The following is an 11,178-nucleotide window of genomic DNA, read 5'->3' as shown; positions in this document are numbered from 1 at the left end:
GGAAAGACAGTTTGGATCAGTCCTGCCTCAGGCAAAGGCAGACCCACACAGGGGATTGTTTTTGCTCAAGGACCTTGGTGCCCTTGGTGGGTAATGCAGAGGGGTGGGGAAACACGATGTGTGCCTCAGGGGCATTTGATTTTGGGTGAGAACCATCTGTAAGGGTGGATTGCATGTCTAGTACTGGTTGCTGAATGAAACTGCCACTGTCAAGGGGAAATACCACGCACAATGAGTATGGACTGCTCCAGTTGCACCAATCAGGTATGAAATGTGGGCAGGATGTGGATGGTATCGAATAAGGGGCAGATAATGTCCTAGGTACAGTAGGGGCGGAGTTTGTAGCGATGTTTATTCCACACAACCCACATCAACACTGGGGGGAATTTTGTTTGTCAGGGAAATGAAAGGCACTGGAAACAGAAGGTTTTTCTTCCTGCCTGGGTTGAAGAAGGGGGTGGACTGGCCCCTTTTAAAAACCACAGGCAGAAGCAGAAGGGGACCACTCTTTTCCCTGACTCCCAGGAGAGGGAACCACTGCCAACCATCACCACAAGCTGGAGCTGCTCCATAAATCCCAGCCATTGTTGGAGCCACCCCAAATCCAAAACCAGTGCCAGCCGCTAAAGCCAGGACCTGGAACCAGCCTCTCAGCAGCAAAACTCCCTCTGGATTAAAGAGTTTGCCAGGTTTTGCATTGTCCCTCTTTCTCTAGTTTTTAGCTGGTTGGGGAGGGTTTGCCACTTGACTTGGTTCTCCTGGGCCACATGGGGAAGCCAAGGTAGATGTTCTCAACAGAGAGCAGTTCCTCTTTGGTTTGTGGTGGATTCCCCTCTTGGTGGGTCAACCATTTCCTCTGTATTTTTGTGTTCTATTACGAGGCTTTTTTTTGCTTTTCTCAGTAAAACTCTGACTCCTACTTCTGGGCTCTCCTGGTGTTTCTGCTGCTGCCACAAAGGGATGGGGGAAGGGAGGGGCATCCAGTGGGGAGAGACACAGAACAGGTTGTCATGTCAGAGTTCTCCCTATCCTCTTCACTTCCCCAAGGCATGGCACAGCAGCCAGCAGACCCATTAGACTGGGCTGTTCCATTCTTTTTCAGAAGGCAAGGAAAAAAGTCAAAAGAACACAAGGAACCTTGACACTATCTCTGACCAATTTAATTGTCCTCTGAAACTAAGCAGCTGAGGGAGGTTTTGTGCTGCAGGTTATCACTTCCATGAAAAGATCATTCCAGGAAGGAGCACCAGCTTCTGCCTTCTGACAGATGGCCTTTTCTCTCCCTTGCTCGGGCCCTGCCACATGCACATCTGGGCACTGAGAGCTCTCTCTGGTTCCTTTGTCTTTTTGTAGGCAATCAGAGTGGTTTGGGAGATTCTCCAGAGGCTCCAGTGTCCAGAACCATTGAAGGAGAACTCCCCCCGCCTCCTGGTGGCTCTGCTCTTCAACATTTTCATCAGCACAGAGCCCATGCCAGAGAAGATCGACACCTTCTGGAGGCAATGCTGGCAGGAACAGGGACTTGCCAGGAACCCCAAGAGGTGCTCCATCCCAGTCCCCTTATCCCTGCCACGTCCTTGGGGTGGAGCCAGGCCTCCCAGAGTCACTTGGGCTTTGCTCTGCACACAGGTTTGCAGTGCACGTAATCAAGGCCTTGCTCTTCCATCTGGAGTGTGAGGACGTGGTGATGGCGATGGATCGCAAGGCTGCCTGGGACACGCTCTTCCACATGGACACCCACCACTATGCCGTGGGTCTGCTGGCCAGGTGAGACCTCCTTGTCCCCGCTGCCCCTGTCCCTTCTGCCCTGGGAACGGGGCACCCTGCACAGTGCCCGTGGGCGTGGGCCAGAAGGCCTTGTTGTCGAGGGGTGGCCGAAAGGAGTGCAAAAAGCAGGGAGAGGAGGGTGCACAGGAGGAGCCGCCTCCCCAAATGCTCACATCCCCTCCCAGTCTGCTGGGGAAAGACCAGGCCACTGGGAGTCTTTCAAAGGAGAGCTTTGCCCACCCAGCTCAGGCTCTCTGGTGCCTCTTTCCCCCGACAGGGAGATGCGCCGTGTCTCCAGCCCCTTGTGTCGCCACATGGGCTGCTACCTCCTCCAGCTGCTCAGCCAAGCAGCAGTGTTGGCACTGCGCTGGGAGTTCCCTGCCATGGCCTTCCTTGTGGAGGTGAGCCTGATGGCCGGTGCTGCCTCGCCCGGCTGCCTCCAGCTCTCTGCCCTCTCACGGCCACAGCTGCCCGGGACGGTTCCTGTGCGCTGGGCTGCTGTCTGGGGCCAGCCCTGTGCACGTCTGGGCTCTTGCCAGCCAGGCACCCTGTCACTGCTCCGTGCCTTTCAGGTCCTGGACTGCTTGGACATGAGGGAATGTGGCGACACAGTCCTGCACATCCTTTCCAGGCCCCTGCAGAGCAAGTGCCCAGAGAGGCACCGCCTGGCACTCAGGATGATCCTGGTGCTCAGAAAGGATCCATCAACGGTGAGAAGGGGATAGCCGGCTGAAGCCCTGCCAGCAACCTGGGGCTGGGCAAGGCACTCACTTGGGTTTGGCTGGGCAAGGCAGCTGTGGCAGCTGCTCCCAGCTCTCCTGCCTCCCCCTTCAGCCACCCGAGTCCTTCAGGACAGGCCTTTGGCCTCTGGGCCCCGCGGCAGCAGCGTGGGGCTGCACCGCCGGAGCGGGCTTGGCGCTGCTGCCCTCGATGGCTTCAACAGCACGAGCACTGTGTTCCACACAGGCTGACAGCACGCTGAGCCTCACACCAAGCCTGGTGCAGCTCCTGGGGGATGCAGACGGAGAGCTGGCGGCAATGACCCTGGCTGTGCTCTCGGATCACTTGCGGGAGCCAGACATCCAGCTCTCCAGACCCACTGCCCTGAAGCTGGCTGAGGCGCTCCAGCCGCTCTTCAGCAACGTAAGGCCCCTTGCCCCTGACAGGAACAGGCACTGGGTGCTGCCTGGAAACCGTGGCCTGTGCATTTTTCGACCTATGCCCAGGCAGGCCTGCAGCAGCCAGTGCTGAGGACTTTTCCTCTCCTTTCTCTCAGGACAACAGCCAAGTGCAGCTGCTCTCCATTCACATCTTCCATAAGGTGATGGAGTTGGCAGTCCAGAAGGCAAGAAAGTCCCTGAAGCGCCACGTGGTGCAGAGCCTGCTCCCACTCTTCTTGCACTGCCACCATGACAACCAGCACATGGCAAAGGTCAGGACTCCTGGCTTCTGCTGTCCCCCAGGGAGGGACCAGGCTGCCTCCTGCCCTGGGCATCTCAGGGGCTCCGGCCTCCTCCTGGCCTTGGTCCAGGGACGCAGGTCCTGTGCCCTGGGCTGCAGTCCCATCTCCCGCTCTCCACTTCTCGGCAGGTCTCTTGGGAAGCACTGCTTTGTGCGGCCAGGTTCCTGAAGTGGAGCGATCTGGAGAACCTGGTGATGACAGAGACCCTGTGCACATTTGGCAAGTGCTTGGTAAGGACGATGTGAAAGCCCCGGCCCCAGGCTGGACAAGTGCCCAGACCCCGATGCCCAGGGAGTGGGGTTGGCCCTGTGCCCCTGCCCACTGCTGCCCTGCCCTGTGGGACACCAGCCTGCGCCCCACACGCTGCTGCCTTCCCTTGGCCGTGCGGGCCTCATTGCCCTCCAGGATCCTCTACACCTGGAGCCCCTGCCCAGCTGTACTGTGGGGCAGGGTGGCCCTCTGTGCCCTCCAAACCCGGCCCCAGCGGCTGCTGCCCAGGTCTCCGGGCTGTGCGGGCAAGGCAGGGCAGTGCTGGGTGCAGGCAGCTCCCGGCCAAGGGGCAGAGCCTGAGCCAAGCCTTCTGTGCTTGCCCTGCCGTTCCTGCAGCTGCAGAAGGACAAGAGGAGAGCGGCCAAGTACCTGCGCCAGGCCCTGCCGTACCTGCAGAGCCCACAGGAGCCCGTGCGAGAGGCGGCCCTCGGCTTCATGGGTGAGCCCCAAGCCCGCGGTCCCTCCCGCCCCGCTGTCCCTCCAGCCCCGCTGCAGCAGCAGCAGCAGCAGCAGATGCAGCCCAGGGATGTGCTGTGGAGCCCCGAGTGCCCTGGCGGTGCTGCCGCCCTGTCCCAGCCCAGCCCTGGGGCGGCACCATGCGGGAAGGGCCCGGGCTCAGCCCTGCTGGCAGTGTCGCTGGGGGCAGCTGTGCCCTGACAGGCTCTGTGTGTGTGCCCAGGGATCGCCGGCAGGTACCTGAGGGGACAGCACAAAGAGCTGCTGCTCGTCATCCAGGGTCAGTGACTGAGTGAGTGAGTGAGTGAGGGCAGCGGGCTGTCAGCCCTGGGCAGGGAGCTGCAATCCCTGCCCTGGCTGTGCAGGGCTGTGCTCCCAGCACGGACGGGGAGCTTTTGGGCAGAGCAGAGAGACATTTCAGGCTGGAGTGGGTTTCTGTGGCTGGGGGTACTGGGGACCAGCACCTTCCAGCTCCTCCTGTTGGGCCTTTCTCCCTGCCAGCCATGGCAAGAGCTGCCATGTGGGATGGCCCTGGCAGGAGGGGCTCCTCGGGTCCCTGCAGATGCTGCCTCTGATCTTGCTTTCGTACCTTTCTGTTCCAGCCCTGGAGAGCATGACAGATGAGAGCCCTGCCATCTCCAGCCTGGCAGTTCAGACATCAGAGATCATCAGAGGCCTACAGAGAGCTCCATCCTCCAGATTGTGGCAGCTCTGAGACTGGCTCTGCAGGCTGTGCAAGTGCCAGCCTTGCCTGTGGGGCAGTCTCTGGCTGTGCTGCTGGAGCTCTGTGGAGAAGTGACCCAGGAAGCTTCATCTGCTGGGACCACCTGAGCGTGCAGGGAAGATCCCTTCTCTGCAAGCGCTTCCTTTGACACCCCATGAGAATATTAAATTTGTTGCAGCTGGAACTGTGTTTCTCTCTCTCTCTCTCTCTTCTGTGTTGACCTCAGGGCTGGGCTTACCCCCTCCTGGGCTAAGACTGGAGGCTGGTGGTTACCCAGGCCCTGTGGGGTCTTCCATGGATTGCAAGGGGACACTTGCCTACCGTGGTCATCCCACAGTTGCAGGGGATAATGGCTTTTGAGTCTACCCCTTTCTCTTGTGGGGTCCCTCCTGATGAGAGACAGTCCTTGATGGACCTCTCTAGCGTGAGTCTACCTTGGGGCAACAGTTTTTCCATTCTCTGCTGTCCCTTAGGGTCACCAATTCAGGTGCACCAGCATGGATCCCTCACTGGGATCACACAAATCCTATGCGGGCCGACTTGCTCCAGCGTAGGTCTCTTTCTCCATGGGCCACAGGTCTCCAGCAGGACTCTGTTTCATCTTAGGCCTCCCATGGAGTCACAGCTTCTTCATTCACTCCTCTGCTCCAGCGTGGGCTCCTTCATGAGCTGCAGAGGGTGTCCTCACTCAATAATCTTCCACAGGTGGCAGGGGTTTTTAGTTTTTAGTCTGCTGAAGGGAGAGAGAGAGATGGGGGGATGGGGGGAAAGGAGCCCCCCCTTTCAGGCTCCTCTCTCCTGCAGCTGCCAGCTTTGACCTTGGATGCTGTGCCATCTCTCTCTCAGCCTGCGATTCCTTCTGCAGTAATTCTTGTTCTGGCAATGTTCTTTTCTTACTAAAACTTTTGATTGGCTTTGCTCTGGAAATCCACCTGGAAAAAACTATTTTCAGCTTTGGCAGATGCCAGTTGGTAAACCCACGAGAGTGGTTCTGCTGCAGCATCAACGCTTCCAACAGAGAGGATGAGCATACCCTGGATGACCCCTGAGAACCTCATCCTTGGGGATGGCCACAGACCCCGTCTTCAGACCAATTTCCTTGTACAAGTGATATCCAGAGGGCACTGGAGAGAGCTGATGCTGGAATTACACTGTGCTGAACCAGGAAAACCTCCAGGATGGGGACTGGTGAGGGGAACAGCTTAATAGGATGCAGGCAGCTGAACCTGTGAAGTGTCAGAAAGTGGGAAACTGGGAATAATAAAGGCAAATTGAACCCTCTCCAGGTTGCTGGAAGTAGTCCTTCTCAGCTGACATCTGGGATCGTTTTGGGAAGCTGAGCTGCAGAAGAGTTCCCAGCTTTTCCCTGAGAGATAAAAGCCATCTCTGAGCTCTGCCCTGCCCTCCCCTCTGCCAGGTTTTCGTGGGGCACTTGAGGGATATGATTTACACTGGCAATGTCACAGGCCTGAGGCGAATGATCACCATTTCCTCAGTGGAGGAGCTGGAAGGAGGGAAGGACTGAGGTGCAGGGAGGGGCCATCACTTCCTGTGGACAGTGAAAGCAGGAAAGCTTTGAAAATCCCTCTTTTCCGTAGCTTGAGGGTGGGAGAATCCAGCATGGACAGAGAAACACCAGGGATCTTGCTGAAAAAATGTGGCACTTGGGGACATAGTTTAGTGGTGGACTTGGTACCTGGGTAAAAGGTTGAACTGGATGATCTCAGAGGGTTTTTCCAACCTTAATAATGGGAAGGTTGCTCCTGCCTGCTTTGTGAATAACTTGTTAGCCTTGAATATCCAGCTTGATCCATTTGGGAGCTGAACAGAGGCATTTCAGAGGCTGAAAATGTGAGTAGTGGTTGGTGCCTCCAGCACAGTTGTGCTGCCTCTGTCATGCACGTGTGACCACAGCCAACAGGACCCAATCCAAGGTCTCCCAGGCTCTCCAGAGTGTCCCAGTGAGCATCAAACTGATGCCCTGTCCTGCTGCAAGCACATCCATGTCAGAGGTTTTCCTCCTCACTCCTATTCCTGCATCTTTCTTTAAATCAACAGGGAAATTCTCCACCAAGCAGTAGCAGGGCCACACATTGGACCCCCCTGAAGGCAAACACTTTGAGCTCACAGCTGAGAACAGGGAGTTACCACAGCCTGGAGTCTGTTTGGCTGTGCTAAGTCATTGCAGCTCCATTTAGTGCAAAATCATTTAGTGCTTGGAAGGGTGTTTTTGTGGGAATAGTTGGTGTTGTGTTGTTTCCCAGTCTTGGCACAGAAGACAAGAGGAAAACTCTGGCCCAGTATTTATCACATACAAGGTTTAGCACAGTGCAGCTTCCCTGCCCTATGGATTCTCCCAGTCAGGCAATATACTGGTGTATCCCATTGGAAAATTAGTGACTGGGCTGTTTGGGATTGATCCTGGGCTGCAGAGACCTGAGCCTTGGCTCTGAGCTGCTGTGTAATTGCAGGCAGCTCCTTTCACCTCTTCGTGCCTCAGTTTCCTCCCCACCTCTTCCTTTTCCTGTCTGGTCCCACAGACATGGAAGATGTTATTTCCACAGGGACACTCTCTCTGTTTATGGAATGTCTGGCAGAGACACAGCCTAAAATTGCTCCTGTGCAAATGTTAAGTAGAACCACTTTGCCTGGAAGGAAGTTTTTAGCGAGATATTTAATTTAGGTTTAAAAAAGACCACCCCGCCAAAAAAAAAAAAACAACAAAAACCAACAAACCCAAAAGGCTTCATAACTTTTCTTTAGAGGTGTTTTTGATTTTTACCCTAAATACACTAATAATTCAGAAGAGCTGGAAATACTGAAGCACTTCTTGGCACACAAAATCTTCTGCCATCTGTTCCTGTAACTCACTCTGCTGACCGGAGGGGTCTGATGGGTGATACCTGTACAGGTAAAACACTGCTGTGACTGACTGAGCTGCAGATAGAATGTGCTGTTAGAGTGATAGGAGTCCTTTTGGGTGACAAGGACTTTTCCTCTGCTGTGTCCCATGGATCAGACAGACAGAGATGACTCATTTCCATGGCTGGATGGGGTCAGTCTATCACTGTACATATGCTGCTCACCTACAGGCACCCAGACACTTCATAAGTGGTATTAGGCTGAAGCCAAAACTGTCAGTGTTTCATTTGACTCCTTTCCCTGTTTGAAATCCACTTTCTTGCTTCCTCTCCATGCTCTCAGACTTGCAGAAAGGTGTTTGCTTTCCACAAGCCTTATATAGGTTTGCACATCCCATAAAATGCACACATTCATTCTTTGGGGTGCCGGAGCCCTTTGGAGCAGGGCAGGAGTTGCACCAGCTCTGGGCATGGAAACCTCAGCTCTGTTTTCCTCTCTGCTGGGTGAAACGGAGGGCACAGCCCGACTGGGAGAAAGGAAATGCTGGGAAATGCCAGGGGAGGATGCAGAGAAGGTTGGTCGGGATGCCGATGCCACATTCCCAACTCTTGGGATGGCACTGAGGGGAAGAGCTTTGTCCCTGCTTTGTGGGGAGAGGGAGGCTTGTGCAGCACGAGCTGTGAGTCTGTGCTTGCCTCTTTGCTGTGAGACTGGGCACTCACGAAAGATGACATTTTCAGCAGTCCCATGTCCCCTTCCCAGCTCCAAAGGGACCTGGCTCCGCATGTGTGAATTTGGCTGTTCCAGAGCGGGGCCAGTAAAAGTCACCTGTGAGCTTTTAATCTGCAGTTTGCCTCGAGCTGAGGTGGCTCAGGGCACGTTTCCTGCCCCCTGAGGGGACACCAGCAGGTTGATACATTAAACCCGTGTCAGGGCACTGCAAACCCCGCCCGAGCTCGGCCAAGCTCCTCATCAATCCGAGCTCCGTTAAAGATTTACTCCTGGCAACAGCCATTCCAAAGGCAGGATCATGGTAGATAATAATCGTAAGTGGTTTGGAGGGGGGTTTTGCTTCTCCACCTCAAATTGCCTTTGACTCCTCCAAAGCCTGGTGTGATGATTGCTGCTCTAATGGAACAGCCGAGGCACAGCCTGGCTCCCACTGAGGACTTTCCTTTCACGATCCACAGGATGTGGTTCCTTTAACAACATCCCTGGATTCATGAGCTTGTCCATCACTTTCAAAATGCACAGCTGATGGCAGCCCAAAGGCTGATGGAAAGGAATAACCCGAGTGGATCCCACCTCTCCAAAAAGAAATTTGAACAATCCAATATGTCTTTTCCTGTGGGGTGGGAAGGTTTGGGAAAGGGAAGGTTTGGGAAGGGAAGATTTGGGAAGGTTTGGGAAGGTTTGGGAAGGTTTGGGAAGGGGAGGTTTGGGAAGGGAAGGGAAGGTTTGGGAAGGTTTGGGAAGGTTTGGGAAGGGAAGGTTTGGGAAGGTTTGGGAAGGTTTGGGAAGGTTTGGGAAGGGAAGGGAAGGGAAGGGAAGGGAAGGGAAGGGAAGGGAAGGGAAGGGAAGGGAAGGGAAGGGAAGGGAAGGGAAGGGAAGGGAAGGGAAGGGAAGGGGGAATTAAGAAGGAAAACAAGAAAGAAGGAAGGAAAGAAGCAAAGAAGGAAGGAAGGAAAGAAGGAGGGAGGAAAAAAGGAAAGGAAAAAAGGAAAGAAAAAAGGAAGGAAAGAAGAAAGGAAAGAAGGAAAGCAGGGGACACTCCCTGGGACATGTGAGAGGGACATGGAAAAGTGGGGCTGGCAATCAAAAAAGATGAAATAACATAAAGGGGAAAAAAGGAAGGATGGAATTTTTTGCAGCCCTTGTTGACATGAGCATGTTGATCCCCACACCTTTGTGTAAATAACTGGGATCTATGCAGTCTGATGCTTCCTTTTCCCTTGTATTCCCTCCTTCTGGCTCCATTTGGCCACAGGAAGCAGCAATCACAGCCCGGGGCATTTTTATTTCTTTATTTTTTTTTAATAAACTTTATTCTATATTACAAATAGTTTGTGGTGTGTTTTTTTCTTTTTTTTTTTTTTTTTTTGTTCTGGACTGCAAAATAGGAATGCCTTATATTTACATACACAGGTATACAATTAATTATAACAAAGGTACAGAAGCTTTGCCTTTACCAAGTAACAACGGGATTCCAATTTAAATAGTATAGATTTTATTTAATTTTCACTTTTTTTTTTTTAACTAGGATCAATTCAAAAGAAAATCAAACCAACAACAACAACAACCTAAGAAAAAGGATCCCAACCTCCTTTCTAATGCTGTCTTGACATCTCTTTGAGGCTGTTAGTAACACTGAAGTGAAAGGATATGTCTTTCCATTGATTTGGGATTTAAGGAGGAAGCTTTAGCAAAACAGAGAATGAGACTTCTGGGCTCACATTATGTCCAAGACACAGGGTCAGACACAAGGAAGGGCCTGTCTTGTGACTTTAAATAATCCAGTTGCCTCTCAAATCCAGGGGGGAAAAAAACACTGGGAGCATTTAGCTAGCACCTAACCTCTCTGCTTCCTTACCCCACTCTGGGCTGGCAAGTGGAATTTCTCCAGGGAGCGGAGAAAGAGCAGCATAGAAATTTGAAATAACACCGAGTTTCTCTTGAGATGCTTCCGAAAGGACTCCAAGCTCAGACACGTGCCTTGATTTCTCCACCTGGCTCCCGTGCCTCAGTCTATCCCACAGTGAACAGCGGCCTCTCCACTGGGAAATTCCCACTCTGGGAAATGCCAGACCATGCCAGCAAGAGAAGGGAACGCTTCAAGAGCCTAAATGTCCACCTTTCCCCTCTGTTTGCCACACCCAGCTTTGCTCTCCTGAGCTTCCCTCTCCGCTGCGAGCGTCTCTGAGGTGAGCTGTTTCCAAGCAGAAAGAATTTCTTGAGGTAAACTCTCCATTTTTAGAACAGATTAAAAAAAAACCAAACAACAAAACAAACAAACAAAAAAACCACAACAAAACCACCCCAAAAAAACCAGCCAAACAATGAACAAACGACGACGACAACATAAATCACACACGTGACAGGTTGATCAGACTAAGCAGCTTTAAAACTTCAATGGGTTTTTGGTGGGGTTATTTTTCCAACTGTAAATCCTTCCTTATTATTTTTTGTTTTTTTTTTTTTACTTTTGACATCTTTCTACAAATTAATTTTGTTGCTGTAAGTTTGTGTCCCCTTGGGTGCTTCTCTAAGAGTGAACTGAGCCATCCCAAATAAACACAGGTGACAAGCTCCACTTCCAAAGCATTCTCCTCAAAACAGTTATTCCCTGTAAGACAACACAATTTTATTTTTTTCTGGAGAAAGGGTCATTGCACAGTGGCAGAGGTGAGGGAAAACTGCATGAGTCTGTGGATCAAACAGTACTTTTAAATGGGAGCTGCAAAGCAGGGAAATCCAGGCTGGGAATGACCAGAAGGTCAAGGTTCACGTGTTTCATCAAACCAAGACTGGATGGGAAGAGTTAGGACATCCCAAAACCTCCCCCTGCCCTGGAGGACAATTTACTACTCATCAGATGCACAGAGTAAATTGTCCTGGCATCACTAAGGCTCTGTGGGCG

General features: G+C 52.8%; 1 protein-coding gene across 1 annotated transcript; it reads left to right on the top strand.

The window, feature by feature from the left end:
* Positions 1-231: 231 nt before the first annotated feature.
* Positions 232-4,686, top strand: LOC126644421 (maestro heat-like repeat-containing protein family member 7). Its single transcript, XM_050323763.1, has 11 exons — positions 232-264; positions 1,354-1,499; positions 1,630-1,767; positions 2,045-2,168; positions 2,340-2,477; positions 2,734-2,910; positions 3,044-3,199; positions 3,358-3,459; positions 3,836-3,938; positions 4,179-4,235; positions 4,558-4,686. The coding sequence occupies exons 1-11, from the start codon at positions 232-234 to the stop codon at positions 4,668-4,670; spliced, it is 1,287 nt and encodes a 428-aa protein (XP_050179720.1). The 3' UTR covers positions 4,671-4,686.
* The last annotated feature ends 6,492 nt before the right edge of the window (positions 4,687-11,178 follow it).

This window comes from Myiozetetes cayanensis, unplaced genomic scaffold (assembly GCF_022539395.1).
Source record: "Myiozetetes cayanensis isolate MyiCay16 unplaced genomic scaffold, myiCay2020 scf3, whole genome shotgun sequence".
NCBI classification, from domain to species: Eukaryota; Metazoa; Chordata; class Aves; order Passeriformes; family Tyrannidae; genus Myiozetetes; species Myiozetetes cayanensis.
The sequence above is the reverse complement of the archived record's forward strand: the minus strand, read 5'-3'. Positions and strand labels throughout refer to the sequence as shown.